Here is a 17,933-nt window from a genome sequence, read left to right on the forward strand (position 1 = left end):
GACTGCCCGAGACCCCTGCAGAGGCGACCAGCTTCTGAGTCATAGGAATCAGCTTACTGGGGCCTGCTTCTAATCCACCCTGATTATATCACTAACTGTGTCCTAAAGAAACTCCAGTGCCATAAGGCAGAAATGAAGACCTGACTCCACATCCATTTTCCTGGGAAAAGAATTTCCCTCCCTTAACTGCTGACTTCCAGTCTCATAGCCAAACAAGCTGCTTTTCATCTACAAAATCCACTCTTTTCCACTTTCGCCTTGACTGCCAGGAAGCTCGGTGCCCAAGTTAGCCCTTAGCTACTAAGAGTGTCTTGTCCTCTGGTTTCAGGAACAACTGCCTTCCTCTCTCTTGATGTAGGTTCTGCTCTCATTTTGACTTTAGCTACCCTGAGCCTATGTTGGGAGCCAGATCGAATTCCCCCGGGAAACAAGAATAAATAATTTTTATTTATTTTATAAATAAAGTAAATATGATTTATTTGCTTAAATAAATAAGTAAAACAGATTCAGGCAGGAACTGTCACAGTGAAAACTTCACAGGCATGAACTCAGAAGCCAGGCTACCTGGGTTCCAGTCCTGGTCCTGCCACTTTACTAGCTGTGTGAACGTGGACGAGCTGCTTGACCTCTCTGTGCCCCAGCTTCCTCATCTGAAAATGGGGGTTATCGATGCCCACGATCTCACAGGATTGTTGTGAGGAATAATTAATGCAGTTCGTGTGAAGCGCTGAGCTCCAGGCTTGTTCTAAGTTCTACTAAGTGTTAGCTGTTGAGCTCAGTTTCCTTCCAAGAGGGATCTTGGGCAACTTGACCTCCCAGTGGTAAAGTGCAGGAGCCCATCTGGCTGCCGGTTCTGCCACCCTCACTGTTGGACAAGAACTGGTGGCACTGGAAGCAGGGACCCCAGGGTCTGCTAGGCCACAGGCCACATGCAGCAGGGTCTGGGGACGGGTGAACTCAGGACTCAGAGTCAGGGCGCCTAGGCTGCCCGTACTCTTTCATCTGCAGGACGGAGATTCTCCCGCTACCTTGAGAGGGCCTAGTGAGGATCGGCGAGAGGAGTGTAACGTGGTCAACACTCTCCTTGGTATATGCTGTGCATGGACTCAAGTGCGGGGGTGGTGGGGGTTAAGGTCACTGTTATCAATGTGGTTATTGCTATTCATCTCGGAGCATCTGCTTCTCCATCTGTCAACATAAAACCCTGCAGAGCCATTGTGAGGACAAGATGACGTATGGAAAGCTTCTAGAAGATACCATGTGCATGCAGTAGGTGCTTCATATATAATAAGTGGCTAACCATGACTCACGACTGCTCACTCAATAGCCATTCTCGCCTCCTTGTGGCTCTGTCTTTGGAATCTGACAGTTGGATACTCACATTCTCAGCCTCCTTTGCAACGAGGGGTGGCTTTGTAACTCAGTCTGGGGAAGTCTGTTGGATGCTTTTGCTTTTCTTTTTTTTGAGACAGGGTCTCACTCTGTTGCCCAGGCTCTGTTGCATGGCTTACTGTTGCCTCAACCTCTTGTCCTCAAGTGATCCTCCTGCTTCAGCCTCCTGAGTAGCTGGGACCACAGGTGTACACCACCATGCCCAGCATTTAAAAAATTTTTTTGTAGAAATGGGGTCTCATCATGTTGCCCAGGCTGGTCTCAAAGTAATCCCCCCAAAGTCTGCCTCCCTAAGCGTTGGTTACAGGTGTGAGCCACCTCACCCAATCAGGACCTGCTTTTCTGATAAAAGGGATGGCCATGGCTGGTACTGCACATTTCCCCATCTTCCGGCCACAGCAGCACAGACGCCGTGCCTGGTGCTATGGCAGCCACCTTGGAACCATGAGGTAAGCGGCACGATGCAGGAAAGCCGTCCCAGCAAGGATGCTGAGTAGCCAGAAGCAGGGCCGCTGAGCTTCCAAACCAGAGTTCTGGTTATGTCAACCGCAGATGCCCTTCAAGTCCAAGTCTGATTTTCTATTTCTGAAAGCTGAACATCTCCCTTCCGACACCTCATTTGTGGGTGAGTGGCATAATAACTGCTAAAGTATCTTAATAACAAGCATGACATCTGTTGAGTACTTATGGTGCTCTGTGCTATGTGTTTCACTCAGATAATCTCGAACAATCTTTGCAACCACTTCGAGCATTCAGTTTTCTTATTGTCCCCATTTCACAGACGGTGGAGCAGACACATAGAGGCAAGCGGCTTGCCCAAGGCCACACAGCTAGAAAGCAGTGGGTCAGGCTGAGATCCAGGCCCAGCAGCGACTGCCCACACCTGCTGCATTCTCCTCTAACGCTCCCCCATTTGATCACATGGAATAGTGTCCAGGAGGCCGTCCCTGACACCTACTGGGTCTGTCTGTGACAACTGGGGGGCTTTTTGTCCATCCCGCACACTCAACGTCAATCCTCCACATGACTGGTCCAGCACAGTGAGGGAGCAGGGAGGGAGAAGGGGCTTACCTTGCCCACATTGAAGTAGAAGAGGGCCCCGGCCGTCACCTGGGCAACGAGGATCAGGAGAAGGAAGGCAAAGTACTGGGGACACAAAGCAGGCATAAAGTCAGCCGCGGGTTCCCTACCTGGTGTACCCAGCCCACACGCCTCAGGAGATGCTCTCCACCTGGAGTTATGGCCAGCGCGGTGCTCAGGCTGCACTTGGCTGGATGAAAGGGAATGGGCAGGCAGCTGCAGAGGGACCCGTACTCACCAGCCCCAGCAGGCAGCGGACTTCATTGACGGCACCGATGCAACCCAGGAAGCCCATGAGCATGGTGACTGCCCCCACGCCGATGAAGATGTAGGCGCCCATCTTGAGCGAGCTGGAGGAGGTTTCTAGGGGGAGGAGAGGTGCACTTACTTATAAGAACGACATCAGTGGGTCCAGCGGGTACAAACGCCTGGCCTACCGCCCAGGTCTGCTTCCCAATCCTCTCCTTGGAGCCCGGGTGTTGGGGTCAGCTGCATTCCCCTGCTGGCTTTTCACTGTCCAAGAAGGAACCAGCTCACTCCCTCAGAAGCTGCCATCCTCAGATGTGTCCCTCCCCCATGTCAAATTGCAATCTGTACCCTTATTGAGCCCAACTCCTTTCTCAGCTTTATTTTTTTCTTTGTAACACTACTCAGGATTGAACAGACATTTAACTCCTGATCCAAACAGATCCCTCCTGCTCATTGTCGGCTCTACCCCTCCACCGAGAACCAGAGCTGCATGACGGCAGAAGCTTCGCTTTATTCCCAGGGAACCCCTGGCCCGAACAGCGTCTCTCTCGGTGAGGTGCTGCACGCAGTGAATATCTGCGGAATTGACAGACGAGGGGCTGGCTGGTTCTGCAGGGGCCAGAGACGTTAAGATTCCAGGTCGATTTTTAACCCATCTTTCTTTTTGTCCATATAATAACAAACAGCAGCCTTTCTTGTCCACTCACTGTGCCTCGGGGCTTTCCACACACCATCTCCAACTCTGACATCACCCTGCCTGGCAGGCACTAGCATGGCCGTTTCACAGATGAGAAAACTGAGGCTCAGAAAGGCACACAGGCAAGGGCCTGAGCTGGGATTTGGAAATATGCAAACCTCCAACGCCATACTCTTTTCACTGATGCACGGGGACATGTATTGTGACAGGTGTGATGCATGTTCACTCAGTCAACAGTTATTTACTGGGTCACTACTTCATGCCAGGCACTGTGCCAACTGCTGGGGATACAGAAGAGAGACTGATGAGGTCTGACATTTGGTGATGGGAGTGGAGACAAAAAGCCCACAACACGGGTTTTCTGATTGTGTTAGGTGCCTGAAGATACCAAAGCTGGCTAAGTGCAGAGACCTGCTGGGCAGGGAGAGGGTCGGGATGGGTTGAGGAAGGCCAGCCTGAGCCGGGGACAGTGAGCCGAGACATGAATGGAGAAGTCAGCCAAGGCAAAATCTGTAGGAAAAGCATTCCAGGCAGTGGGCACAGCAGGTGCAAAGGCCTGAGGAAGGAGTAAGCTTGGTGTATTTTTTTTTTTTTTTTTTTGAGACGGAGTCGTGCTCTGTTGCCAGGCTGGAGTGCAGTGGCGTGATCTCAGCTCACTGCCGCCTCCATCTCCTGAGTTCAAGCGATTCCCCTGCCTCAGCCTCCTGAGTAGCTGGGACTACAGGTACCTGCCACCATGCCTGGCTAATTTTTTTGTATTTTAGTAGAGAGGGGGTTTCACCACGGCCAGGATGGTTTCAATCTCCTGACCTTGTGATCTGCCCATCTCGGCCTCCCAAAGTGCTGGGATTACAGGTGTTAGCCAAGGCCAAGCCTGGTGTATTTGAAGATCAGAAAGCAAAAAAATGGACCAGTGAGAGCCAGAGAGGAGCCTGGGAGGGGATGATGCTTAGGAGACGCAGGGAGGGCCTGATGGCTAAGACCCTCTTTAGAGCCACCTGTGGACAGGCCCACCCTGGGAGGTGGAGGTCAGGAGTCCCACCAGGGCACTTGGCCAGCATTTCCTAAGATACCCAACTCATCATACAGGGTAAAGCTCATGTCATCTCTAGCTCACCAGCATGGATACGCTGTACTCCCAGGGCATGGGATACACCTGGAGGGTGTAGGCGGCTCCCACCACAGCCCCAGGCACTCTGGAAGGCTGGGCATGCCCTCCAGAAGGGTGGAGAGCTCTGTGGATCAGAGGAGGCTCTTAGGGATGCAGATGCCTGCGTCTGTTACAACCCGACCGAGATACTCCCAGCAGAAGGCCAAGCATCTGCATTTTTAACCTGCTCCCCTAAGGACTGAGGCACAGCCAGGGCCAACCCCTGACCATCAGCAGAAAGAATACAGGTCTGGGGCTGGCCATGACTCCCTGGGGACCCCAGAGAGGCCTCCTTAAAGGAACATTCGTTTCTTTAAGGAATAACTACCAAGCTGGATGGTGGGAGTCTGTGGGATTCAGCTCCACTTCCTGGTCACAGACAGAATGTTCTGGAGCTCAGGAAGAGCCCTGGCCAATCCACCCTACTCCCAGGCTCCCTCCACCCAGTTCCTCGCAGGAGTCCCCTGGCTTCCTGAGGGTGAGCGTAGGGACCTCCTGGCACTGAGCCCCAGGCATCGGCGTGGGCAGGGAGAGGCTGTCAATACCACTTTTCCTAAACTTCCTGGGTTTGACTTCCAACAATTCCTCCCAGTGACTACTCCCAGAAAAAAGAAACTGGCATTGCCCCGACCGCCGCTGTGTGCCAGCCCTGAACAAGGCCCTTTATCCAAAGCATCCTGCTTAATTTCAGCAACGGCCCTCTGTGGCTGTGCTCACATCCTGATATGTCTGCAAGGACCCTGCGGCTCAGAGAGGCTGGCAGGCTGCAAGGCGCCTGACAGGCAAGGCCCGGGGCTGAGACCCCAACTCAGATCCTTCCCCCAGGAGATCAGAACTGTGAGGTCTCTGCATCTCAGAATATTTCATTGACGCCATTTCTCGTCCTCACCCAGGATCCCAGGCCTATCCCAAATCTGAGCAACCTGACGTAGGAAGCAGGTGAGGGTATGCTCCAGGGTAGGCCATCCACAGTGCATGGCACACACACAAAAACTCTATTCTTTAGTCTTCCTGGGCCTAGAAGGGACTGGGAACGTAGAAAGAAAGTGACCCAAACAGAAACGAGGAATCACAAGAAGCAAATTCTAATCCCAGCTCTGTTGCAACACACTCTGGCCTTGTGCAAGCCATTTTCTATTTCCTTCTCTGTAAAATGGGTCTAAACCTGCTTCTTGAAGATGGCAAAGGGATTAAATTGTATCATAAAATTTAGTTAACAATCACTTATGTGGGGTTTTTCACCAGGGGCTGTCCTAAACTCTTTTCACATAAAAATTTCATTTCTCACAATAACCACAGAAAGTGCATTCTATTACGATCCTCATTTTATAGATGAGGAGGCACAGAGAGGTGAAGCAATGTGCTGAGGGTCACGCAGCTAGTGGACAGCACAGCTGTGAATTGAACCCCAGCAGTCAGGCTCCAGTCTGCTCTTCGCTGCGGAGTGCTTCTTCTTACTAAGGTGCTAACCAGTGGCACGTGACTGCAGAGCCATGTGGTGGTCCAGGAGTTCAAGGCACAGGCTTAGAAGCTAGGCCACCTAGTCTACGGCCAGCTCCCCTACCTGCTTGCTGTGTGCCCTTGAACAAGTTACTGCACCTCTCTGTGCTTCAGTTTCCTCCTCTGTAAAATGATAGGAATGCCCAGCCCATGGACTCAGAGCAGGGATTCAACTCGGTAGGGAAAGAGCTGTCCCTAGTTCTGCCCCTCACGTGCTCCGTGACTCTTAGCAAGTCATTTCTCCCCACCCCCGGCCTCAGTTTACACAAGTCCCTAGTGACAGGCTAGAGGATTGGTGTTTCTGAACCCTGGCTGTCTGGGGAATCCACCGGGGGAAACTTTTTAGAAAACACCAGTTCTCAGGCTCCCACCCACACCAACTGAGTCAGGTCCCTCGGGACAGGTGGGGCTCAGGTCGAAGCATCTGGAAAATGCACCCCCTGCTGCATATGGTAGGTCTTTAAGGTCTGGTCAGCTTGAGATTCTCAGACCCGGGTTAACAGGGAGGAGGCCAGAGCTGCAGCAGGAAGCGCTCCCCACCCAGTGGGCTCACCCCCACTGCACCAGTCCTGGGGCAGGGTGCAGAGGGCAGAAATGTGGGTGAGCAGGCTGGGCCTCTAGACTTTGCCCTGGGGTACAGTGCCTGCTGGGTTGGGCCGTGACTCAGGAAGTGGAGAGCTGGGCCTAATGGGGCCGAGGAGGGTGTGTCACAGGAGCATGGGCCGCCCACCCTCCCTAACCCCAGAACGGAGGGTGAAAGGGGTGAGACCGATAGCTCTGTGGTGCATCAGATGTGGCTAGAGTGTGGAGCATCCTCGCCTTCCAGCTCCTGGAGGGGAGGCCTAGTCCCTGGGATCGGGGGACAGATGTGGCCCCTCCATCATCACAACCTAGCCAGGTTCCGCTTTATGTAAATCAAGCAGCTGCCATGGGCTACATTCCAAACCAGCTGCCTTGGGCAGCTGCTGGGAGAAGTGAGCCAGAGCCACACTCAGCGAGGGGAGTGGCATGGCTGTGCCCTGGGGGCCTCCCCTGTGCCTCCCTTCCACCACAGGGAGCCCCCCAGAGGTCATTGTGGCAGGCCCTAAGGGCTTCCTGGAGGAGGCTGAGTAGGGCGAAAGGGCTCTTCTCTCTGTAGAAATGCCTTGGGCTCCTTTCCTTCTGCCTCTAAAGAGAGAAGGGGTTTCCACACTGTGGTTCACCCTGCCATGTGCTGCATTTAGGACCAAAGCCCCTGGAGTCTGAGGCCCATACCTCCTATTTAGAAGCTGTGTGAACTTCAGCAATGACTTAACCTCTCTGAGCCTCTGTTTCTTCATTGGCAAGGTGGGAATAGAATAGTATCTACCTCACAGGGCTGTCGTGGGATTAAGAATTTATCAGGCTAGGCGCGGTGGCTCATGCCTGTAGTCTTAGCACTTTGGGAGGAGGCGGACAGATCACCTGAGGTCGGGAGTTTGAGACCAGCCTGACCAACATGGTGAAACCCCATCTCTACTAAAAATACAAAAGTAGCCGGGCGTGGTGGTGCACACCTGTAATCCCAGCTACTTGGGAGGCTGATGCAGGAGAATTGCTTGAACCTGGGAGGTGGAGGTTGAGGTGAGCCAAGATTGTGCCATTGCACTCCAGCCTGGGCAACAAGAGAGAAACTCTGTATCAAAAAAAAAAAAGCAGTTTATTGGTGCAAACTGCTAGGCACATGACAAGCATGATACCTGGTGGCTGTGCCTGGAACTTTTCTATCCGTGCACACCCTGACCCACCTAGCTGCTGCCAGGCTCACAGTGAAGGACCACTCATAGCGGCTGCTTCACCAGCCTCTGACAATCTATCTTTCCTACATCTCTGTGAAATGGGAGGGACTGCTGCCCACATTCTGCTGAGTGGGCAAGTGAAGGGACAGAGAATATAAGAGGCTTTCCCAAGGTCAGGGCTGAGGGAAGGGGCCAGGAAGGGAAAACAAGCCTCCCTCATCCCCCAGTGTTCCCCAGACAACGGCAGCTTTGTTCGGGGAAGAAGAGAAAATTCCTTTGGAAACCCCTGCAGAGGGAGCCATGGGCAGCGGTCATCAGTGGGACCTGGCCGCATCCCTGAGGTCAGCTGGAAAAGCAACAGGCATTGAAGCCGAGGCACTTGTGGGAGCAGCTGTGCCCGTCTCGAGGGGGCCGGGTTCCGGGGAAGCAGAGGGGTCCTTACGCAGGACAGAGATGAAACTGGTCTTGTCAGCCAGGATCCACACCCCGAAGCCCAGGATCACTGCACCCAGGATCTGGAAGGAGAAAGGGGCAGTTAATGGGGAGCCAAGAGCAGATGAGGTGACAGCCCTCCCCCTGCCAGCTGTCCCTGCAACCCAAGTCAGGGTGGGGTGGGCAGGGCAGGGGTCACAGAGGGCATCAGCTCCACCCTTCTCCAGCCCAGGGATATCCAGATGGCCTCAGGGATGTCCCACAGCCCAGCAAGCCAGACAGCGGGACCCTGGGCAGGGAGTCCCTCTTGCCCCCCATCTCGCCCCTCTACCACGTGTGACTCAACTGAGCCTCCTGGTGCAGCCTCCTGCCAGGGGCACCCTTCCTGACGCATGTCCTGGCCCTTTTCTTAGCTCATCTTATCCACCCACCCAGTTCAGAGCCCAGGAGCTTCCCAAATAAGACAGGCTCTGAGGAAGACCCTCCGTGGACTTGAACATCAAAGTCCAACTCATCCCCAGGTCTAAGCAACGGGGCCACCTGCCACAGGAGCCTTCCCTAACCCCCTCAGGCAGATTTAGGTACCCCCATTCTGTGGCAACCACTTAACAGTCATTCCCACTGGGTCTAACTGCTGTGATGGTTTCTCTGGCTAGACTGTGAGCCCCCTGAGGGCAGGGCTGGTTGGAGGTGGCTCTGCATCCCCAGCAGCTCTATAACACTGGGCGCTAAGTGGCTGGGGTAATTAATGAGCTTGTGAACCAAACTGCAAATGCAGGATTCGAAAGGAAAATGAAGGTTGGGCGAGGTGGCTCATGCCTGTAATCCCAGCACTTTGGGAGGCCCAGGTAGGCAGATCACTTGAGTCCAGGAGTTTGAGACCTGCCTGGCCAACACAGTGAGACCTGGACTCTACAAAAATTTTCAAAAATTAGTCAATGTGGTGGTGCATGCCTGTAGTCCCACCTACTGGGGAAGCTGAGGAGGGAGGATCACTTGCCCCCAGGGAAGTCAAGGCTGCAGTGAACTGTGTTTTATGAGACTGCACTCCAGCCTGAGTGACAGGACAAGAACCCTGTCCCTATCCCACCAGAAAGAAAAAAAAAAAATGAATGAGGGGTTACAAATAAGGACCCCAAGCCCAGGGATTCCCTGCTTCTCTCCCATCTGCCAGGGCTGAGCTCATCTCCCCAGGTGGTGTCCCAGATCCACCATCCCACAAAGTTGGCTAAAGCTGGGGACGTGCCTGTCATCTGGGTAAAGATGCAAGTTCCCTTTGGAGGTGGGGGTGGCCCTGTGTCAGCCCACAAGGTTGGCCATTACCTGGGGCCTGGACTGGGCCCACCTGGTGGATGACCCATCTTGAAACTCCCACCTGTATCACCAGCCCCAGGTTCCCACCTCAGCCATCATCCCACAATCTCAGGTCTGAGGTCAGCAGCTGCGATAGAGTCCTGAGCCTGGGGCTGGCCTGGGCCCAAGGTCTCCATCAGCCTCGTTCTATCATTATCAAAGACAAGAGCCCTGACTGGCCCAAGGCAGGAGGCACCTTGCCTCAGGGGTAACACAGGAGGGGACACTAAAAACTCAGGAATTAAGATAAATAATATTTTGCAGCAATACTTTAAAAAGAAAATTAATGGCTGGGTGCAGTGGCTCACGCCTGTAATCCCAACACTTTGGGAGGCCAAGGCGGGTGGATCACCTGAGGTTGGGAGTTCGAGATCAGCCTGGCCAACATCGTGAAACCCCGTCTCTACTAAAAATAGAAAAAATTAGCTGGGTGTGGTGGTGGGTGCCTGTAATCCCAGCTACTCAGGAGGCTGAGGCAGGAGAATCACTTGAACTCAGGAAGCGGAGGTTGTGGTGAGCTGAGGTTGTGCACTCCAGCCTGGGCAAAAAGAGTGAGACTCCATCTCAAAAAAAAAAATTAAGGCCCCAAATCCATGAAAAATGAACTATTTAAACTGTGAAATAAAATGTTGATGGCATCAGTATTACCGGCAACTCCTTTTGCCCCAGGGCCCAGGTGGCTCAGTGTCGGGGGGGGGCTGCCTCTCTCCCCTTACCCTTGAACTTGCTTCCTTAAAGACCACTGTGGCTGATGGCTGTGACCACCCCACATCTACCCCCCAGTGTCTCCCACCAGAATCATCACGGAGGTCCTATCTGTCCTCTCCTCTCTCCCAGTGAGATGGGCCTTGTAATTGTCCTCATTTTGTACACAGGGAATTTTATAGGAGGCCTTGATTTTATCCATTAGGGACTGGAAGCCAAACAGTGGCAGGTGCGCTGCAGGGATATTTGGGATCTGTCCTTGGCCTTCGCCAAGAAAGCCAGTCTCTGGGGACAAAAAGTCCCTGAGACACTGGGGAGGAGAAGGGTCTGCTGGAAGGTGGGTCCACCTTCACCTGCACAGCTGGGGGAAAGTGGGGCTTTCCAGGACCTGGGAGTTTGGTTCCCCAAGACTCCTGCATCCCTTCCCAGACCGCCATCACCCCGCAGGACAGAGAGGCAGAGGCCCGTGCCCAGGCCCACGTCTGCTCCCTCTGCACCTCAGACCCACGTGGGCAGAGCCCCCGCTCCATTCCCTCCCACATTCACAGGATGGGACAGGAGGGAGGACAGCTCCCACCAAGAGGGAGTGGCAGGCAGGACAGAAAATCTCCTCTGGGCACACATAATCCCAAGTAGATCCAAACCCCACACTACTCAGCTGCCTCCTCAGCTCACCAAGAGGAACCCAGACAGCAAAGTCCCCATGGCTATCCCTTCAGTCCCTCTGCAGGTCTGACGACCCCAGCCTGATGGTCAGGTGTGGCTGGACCAGCCACGGGGCCGCGGCACAGGCAGGAAGGAGGCTGGGCAGCCTACCAGAATGGGAAAGGCACGTTGGCACCCCCTTTTTCTCTGTGAACCAAGACTGGGGCTGTGGGGCACGCCCCATGTTAATCACTCCGCAGCCCTTCTCCAGTCCCCAGATGGGACTCAGCCAGGAGCTGGGACCCTCAGGGCAGCGAGGGACCCTCAGGGCAGCGAGCGTCCCTCCCCAGCAGAGCCACAGCACCAGTGCCTCTGCATTTATTTGGACCTGAGAAAAGTGGCCATTTGCTGGGGAGTCTGGAGTCCAGAGGGAGCACAGGCAAAGATGTACATGTGCACATGCATGCAGGCGCGAGCACACACGGCAGCCACGGGGTTTTTCCAAACCACAAATCCAACCATCTGACCCCTCCCAACGTGCATAAATCAAAGAGGCAGGCCAGCCTGGTCTGTGCCTGGGGAGGTGCACTCTGCCTCAACCCCTTGACCCCCTTCCCAATGCCACATCCAGAACCCCAGGAAGCCTTTGCTGACCTCTCCGACCAGGCCAAGAGCCTCATCTGCTTTCCCAGGAGCCTATCTGTTCCTAGCACCCCAACAACTGCAATTTTCCATGCATGTGAGTAGTTAATTGGAGGCCCACTGCGCCCTAGGACACAAGCTCCGGATGTATAGCAATCAGGGAGGGCTCTTCCGTCCTGAACATCTGAAGATACTGAGTGTCAGATACACGTTTACTGAGGAGTAAACAGACCTGCTCTGCCTCCCCTAGCCTTCCGCTTTCCCTCTTACCCTCCTATCACACGGCTCCCCCTCTCCCGCTCCAGCATCCTCGTGGGTCCTCCTGGGCCCTGGCACATGGACAGTTAACACCTGACTCCTGCCAGCCCCCTGGAGGAGCCAAACGAAGGCCAAGCCTTGGCCAGAGAGCAGCTTTTCCAGTCCCTGGTTCCATAGGGCAGCCCGGGAGCAAGACAGAAAGGGGCACCCCGGCCAACACCACCAACCCCACTCCCTTTCACTACCAGGATCTCCCCACCCCGTGACTGCGTGGAGGAAAGTTTTCATAGCCCTGAAACTCAAGCTCCTTGTGACCTCCTAGGCTAGATCCCAGGCCCCTCTCTAGTCTCTAAAGCCCCCAGGGATAGAGCTACAGCGCTCCTCTCTCCCCTACCCTCCCCCACCCCCGGTCCTGGCCTGTTGGCCTTTATGCTGAGCCTCAGCCCAGACAGCAAGTGCTTGCCAGGAAAGCTTGGCTTTGCCTGCACGGGCAGCTGTTTCCCAAAGTCCTAGGGCAGCCAGGAGAGACCTGACCGCCAAGCTGAGGAAGCCCAGCCCGGCCTGGGGTGCGTTCCAGCGCTGGCTGCCGTGAGCAGAGGAACAAGCCACAGTGGGGCCTCATAGGGTCCTCCGGGAGGCAGCCAGGGTGGACAAAAACAGCCCTGCGCCAGGGCTGCTTGTGCGGGCACACGCGTGTGTGCACACTTGTGTGCGGGTGCCAGGAACACACTGTACATATCTGTGCCTTGGGTTAAAGTTAGAAACGGGAATTTTAAAAGTTTTTTTTTGGTAGAGAAACAGGGTCTTGCTATGTTGCCTGAGCTGTTCTCGAACTCCTGGCCTCAAACGATCCTCCTGTAATCACAAAGCACTGAGATTACAGGCATGAGCCGCCATATCTGGCCTGAAGGGGAATTTGGAATGATTCTTTTTTATTTCCCAAACTTCCCATGAACTATGTAACTTGTAATGTAAACCCCCCTCCCCAAACAAGTAATTCACATCTACCATAGAAAATTTGGAAAATACAGAGATGCATAAAGAATAAAATCAAAGTTCCCAGGAATCCCAAAGTTAAAATTCAGAGGGATTTTCTTCTCCTCTCAAAAATGCTCACTTTTTATGGATAGGTACATTTAAAAATTTGGATCATAATAAATATCCTACTGTACAATCCTATTTTTTTAACAGTATAGGGTAAACTATCAACATGGAGAAGCCAGTGCCCCCAACACTATTCCGGGGCTATGAAGGCCTCTCCAGGGCACTGCTCCCCCCACGACACACTCACACTCACACACACCCCACCATCCCGGCAACTCCAAGGCAAGAGGTGTCCGTGCCAGGCCAGAGAGGAAAACCAAGGCCCTGGGAAAACCAGCAGTCAACATCCACAGAGCTGACATCTGGATGGCCCGTGGCTTGGGGACCCAGTGAGGCCTGCTGGGGTGGGTCTGGGGAAGGAGGTATGTGCCCTTCGCTGGCCTCCTCTTGGTCACCCTGTGAGAGCTCAGGGAGATACCTTCCCACAACAGGGATGGGGTGTCTTAGGGGCAACTGGGGCCTGGAACTGTCACAGGTCACTTTTTGTAGATTAAACAGGGTCTTGCTGTGTTGCCCAAGCTATTCTCGAATTCCTGGCCTCAAACAATTCTCCTGTAATCCCAAAGCACACGGGCAGGGTGGGGGCCAGGACAGGACTAGGGAGATGCTAAGAGGCTTCTTCCAGCAGCTCCTGCTGTGGAGTTAGGGGGATGCCCAGGGGCTCTCCTCGTCCTCCCCATACCCATTTACAGCCCTGGCCAGCCCAGGCTTCCGGGGCTCTAGGAGAGGGGAAGGCCGGGTCAGGATTCTAAAGCTTTGTCAAAGGACAAACTGGGAATGCCAGGAAATCCCCTCGCCACCCCCACCAGGTTCCATTGAGACAGTCCATCCTCAGTCCCCACCCACCAAACCTTCCCAATTCCCGGCCTGGTCAACGCTGGAAGGGCTCAGGCTGGAAGGGCTCAGGCTGGGAAGCCCCTGGGAGGAGAATTTCTCGGAGGCAGTCAGGATGGTACGGGACAGTCAGGATGGTACGGGACAGTCAGGGTGGCATGGGACATACTTACAAAGAAGATCAAGTTGAAGAGGAAGAGAAAGTATTTGGTGACTTTGATACAGGCTGAGCCCATCCTGCCAGTCCTGGAACTCCCTGGGGGAAGAGAGAAGGCAGGCAGGCCAGTGAGGGGATCATCTCAATTTGCCATTGCAGCAACCCCAGGAGGTGAGTTCTGATCCTGCCCCTGCCTTACAGGATGCAGAGGCCCAGAGAGGTTAGACAACTAGCCCAAAGCCACACAGCTAGGAAGTGAGGTCCCATGAGCAGTCTCGTGGGCCAGGTACTTGATGCTTGGCAGTTAGGATCTGGGTCAGACACTGCACTGGGGCTGTGGCTTCCGGGAGCAAAATGCTAGAGGGAGACCCTCGCTCCACACCTCCGTGACCCAGGCTCTGAAACTCGCAGAGATGGACTCTGGCCGAAGTCAGGGGGCCAGGAAGTTAGTGATGCATTGACAGAGACGCAGAGGTGAGACCTGTGCTGGTTCCACAGACCCTCTGGGACTAGGGGCTGGGAGCTGTGGGGGCTGCCAACGTGAGAAGGGGAATTCTGGCTTCTCAGAAAATGGGCTGAGCGTCCCGGCTTCTTATTACAGAGGCAAGAAACATGCATTGTAGAACACCCAACAAATACAGAAAACCAGAAATCAAACAAAATGTAGCACACCCGAGGTTAAAAACTGTCATCACTTTAGAAGCTATAATTCGTATGTATGTGTGTTTGTGTGTGTGTATAACAAACGGTTCTAAACAAAATTGGGCTCATTGTGTATAGAGTTTTGTAGTCTTTTTTTCATTCTACAATCTTCACTCTCTACGTGCTGATAAAATGCTTTTCTACAACATAGTTTCACATGTTACATAGGATTCCATCCTATTTGCCAGTACTTAAACATTTGGAGGCTCACAGAGTCCCCCAGAAAATTCAAGTGTAGTTAGCATTCTGTGATGCTAATAATTTCTGGGAGTTCATGGGCCTCATGAAACCCATTTGGGAACCCCGGTGGCTCCAGGTTAAAGTCCCAGAGGTGCCATCCCATGAAGCACTTCACCGACACTCTAAGATCGGACGCACAGGTTGTTTCCAAGTTTTCAGTCTCCCCAATGACACAAGCTGTGCTTCTGAAATGACACAAATCATGCTTGAGCACGCTGTGCCCCTCCACTCCAAAAGACCCCAGGCGAGGGGAGGACCCCGGGAGGAAGAGGGAAGCTGGAAGCTGACTGCCTCACCCTGACTCTGAGGCCAGAAAATCCAGGCGTGCCCACCACCAGCCTTCAGGCCCTGTGGGGCCAAGGGAGCCAGCACCGCCGGGCAGCTGGGGCCTGGACAGCTGGCCTGGGACAGCTGCATGGGCAAAGCTGGGCTGGGGGGTGGCAGGGAAGGCACCAGGCCCGCTTGTGTTTCCCTGCCTTATGGAGGGGGAAGGGCAGGCCACAGAGCAAAGGGAAGGGAAAGCCCGAGGCACGGGCTTCTTGAAAGTCTGCAATTTCCCCAGCTACACGTAGGTTCCCTACTCTTTTTTTTTTTTTTTGAGACAGTCTTGCTCTGTCACCCAGGCTGGAGTGCAATGTCCCAATCTCGGCTCACTGCAATCTCCGCCTCCCGGATTCAAGCTATTCTCATGTCTCAGTCTCTCGAGTAGCTGGGATTACAGGTGCTCTCCACCATGCCCGGCTAGCTTTTGCATTTTTAGTAGAGACACGGTTTCGCCATGTTGGTCAGGTTGGCCTCGAACTCCTAACCTCAGGTGATCCACTCGCCTCAGACTCCCAAAGTGCTGGGATTACAGGTGAGAGTCTCTGCGCCCGGCCCCTACTCTTTTCTGGACATGTTAACAATCAACAATCTTCTATCCTCCTTGTCAAGTGGGAGCTCAGCTTCCGCTTTATATACCTCCAGTGATAGGGAAGTTGGCTACTGAGGAGGGCTCATGACCTCCCAAGGGGTCCATCTAGTTTTCTTTCCCCTAACAGCTTTGTTAGAGGTTTTCTTTAACTGCCTTTCTAAAGGGCAGATTTGGGAGGTACCACATGAAGCAAAGCTGCCCAAGTTAGGAAAAAGCCACGTGAGTGGTAGTGAGCTCCCCGTCGCAAGTGGCATGGAAGCGTCTAAAAAAAATACTCATGGGGGATTTAAGTGCTATGTAGGGAGATGCGACAAAATGGCTCTTCCAGTCTTGGGGGGGTCTAAGGCGTGGGTCTGAGAATTGCAGAGATGGCATTGACTCAGGAGCCAGGGCAGTGCACCCTGGGCACCTCCCCAGGGGCCTTCTCCAGACCTAGAGAGGAGAAAACATGACTTCCCCGTACCCAGAAAGCCAGAGACCTTTGATGCCCAAACCCCGTCCTGGCCTAGGAAGGCTCCCGGGGTCTGCAGTACATCAAGGACAGCTGTTGTTTTTGCTCTCTCTCACCTCCCAGCACAGAGCCTGAAATACCGCAGGCACTTCCCAAACTTCAGGAATAAGACAGCAAGAAAAGAGAGATTCTCTCCAAGCGAGGTGGCATCTGTCTTTCTTTCCTCTCACAGATCTGCTGTGTTAGGGCCTGACCAGGCCTCCTTCCAGTAAACAACACAGGGCATCCCTCGAGAGACCAACCCAGGCTCAGTGCCCAAGCAGTAACGGCTAAGCTACCCCTCACCAGAAGAACGTCCTCTAACTACAGTCCAGAACTAACTGTGCATCTCGGCACCGGGGCCACTGGCATCCCTGTGAAATTGGAGAAGTGCGGAAAGAGATCTTTGGCAACCCTGAGTCAGACGCACGGTGTTGCAGGCTCAGAAAGTCCAGGAAGGGGGTTTCTACACTTTCCAGCTCACACATCCTCTGCTCAGCCTTGAGGGGGCGGGGGCATTCAGCAAAGGATAGCTTTTAGAAAAGACTAAGTATAAGCTGGGCACAATGGCTTATGCCTGTAATCCCAGCACTTTGGGAGGCCGAGGCTGGCAGATCACCTGAGGTCAGGAGTTCGAGACCAGCCTGGCCAACATGGTGAAACCCCATCTCTACCAAAAATATAAAAATTAGCCAGATGTGGTGGTGGGTGCCTGTAATCCCAGCTACTCAGGGGGCTGAGGCATGAGAATCATTGAATGCAGGAGGTGGAGGTTGCTGTGAGCCAAGGTCATGCCATTGCACTCCAGCCTGGGCAACACAGCAAAACTCTGTCTCAAAAAAAAAAACAAAAAACAGTAAGTATAGGATCTGTGAGGGAGAAGGTGGCCACCAGGGAATAGCAACCACTACAAGTGGCCATTTTCAGAGAGCATCCCCCTTCATCCTCACAACTGGCCCAAGAAGTGAGTATCCCTATCCCTGGCAGACCAGAGGCTCGCACAGGTTCAGTAACGTGCCCCAGTCACACAGCTCATAAGCTACAGTGGTTTCCAGAGCCCAAGATCTTTCTTCTATGAAGTGGTCCCTTCTGGGCAACAGCCGGGATCATAAAGGGATCTCTAGGGATGGCCGGGTTTCCTTTATCCAGTTAGGTGTGAGGACAAAAGGACTGCTCAGGGGAGCTCTGCTTGGAGGGCAAGGAAGAGGATGGGCGCCTCGTCGCCAAGGCAGACGTGACTGGGCTGGTATTTCCGTGATATTCCAGACCCTGGCCAAGCTTGGCTGGTCCCTTGGTCACACACACAGATTGTGTCAGGCATTGAGCTAAGCTCTTCAGCCCTCTACGTGCAAACGGAGGCACCGAGGCGAGAAGGAGCCTGCCCAAGGTTACAAATAGGAGGACTGGCAAGGTCAGGGCCCAGGCCGCCTGGCCCCTTACACCACCCATTGGCTCCATCCCACACAGGAGGCAGCTGGGTGGGTCCAGACGCTGAAATCAGAGCCAGGCAGCCCAGCCAAGCGGGACAGACCCAGAGGGTACCTGGACATCACCCGAGGGAGAAGATGGTGCTGATACCTGGAACCTGGGTGGGTGGCTCCCAGGCAAGCTGGCCAAGATCCAGAAGACAAAG

The 17,933-nt window shown here is 53.9% G+C and overlaps 1 protein-coding gene across 3 annotated transcripts in view; it reads right to left on the reverse strand.

The window, feature by feature from the left end:
• CD82 (CD82 molecule) overlaps positions 1-17,933 on the reverse strand; it is a 53,954-nt gene that overhangs the window by 10,837 nt on the left and 25,184 nt on the right. For all 3 annotated transcript variants that reach the window (XM_012452412.2, XM_012452415.2, XM_012452413.3), the window contains exons 3-6: positions 13,972-14,054; positions 8,268-8,340; positions 2,711-2,835; positions 2,464-2,538 (exon numbers count right to left, since the gene is read on the reverse strand). In XM_012452412.2, the coding sequence (XP_012307835.2) occupies positions 2,464-2,538; positions 2,711-2,835; positions 8,268-8,340; positions 13,972-14,034 (336 nt within the window). In that variant the 5' untranslated portion in view covers positions 14,035-14,054. The remainder of the gene's footprint in view (positions 1-2,463; positions 2,539-2,710; positions 2,836-8,267; positions 8,341-13,971; positions 14,055-17,933) is intronic.

The sequence above is a fragment of the Aotus nancymaae genome, unplaced genomic scaffold (genome assembly GCF_030222135.1).
Source record: "Aotus nancymaae isolate 86718 unplaced genomic scaffold, 86718_ANA_hifiasm-v0.15.2.pri h1tg000059l, whole genome shotgun sequence".
In the NCBI taxonomy this organism is placed as follows: Eukaryota; Metazoa; Chordata; class Mammalia; order Primates; family Aotidae; genus Aotus; species Aotus nancymaae.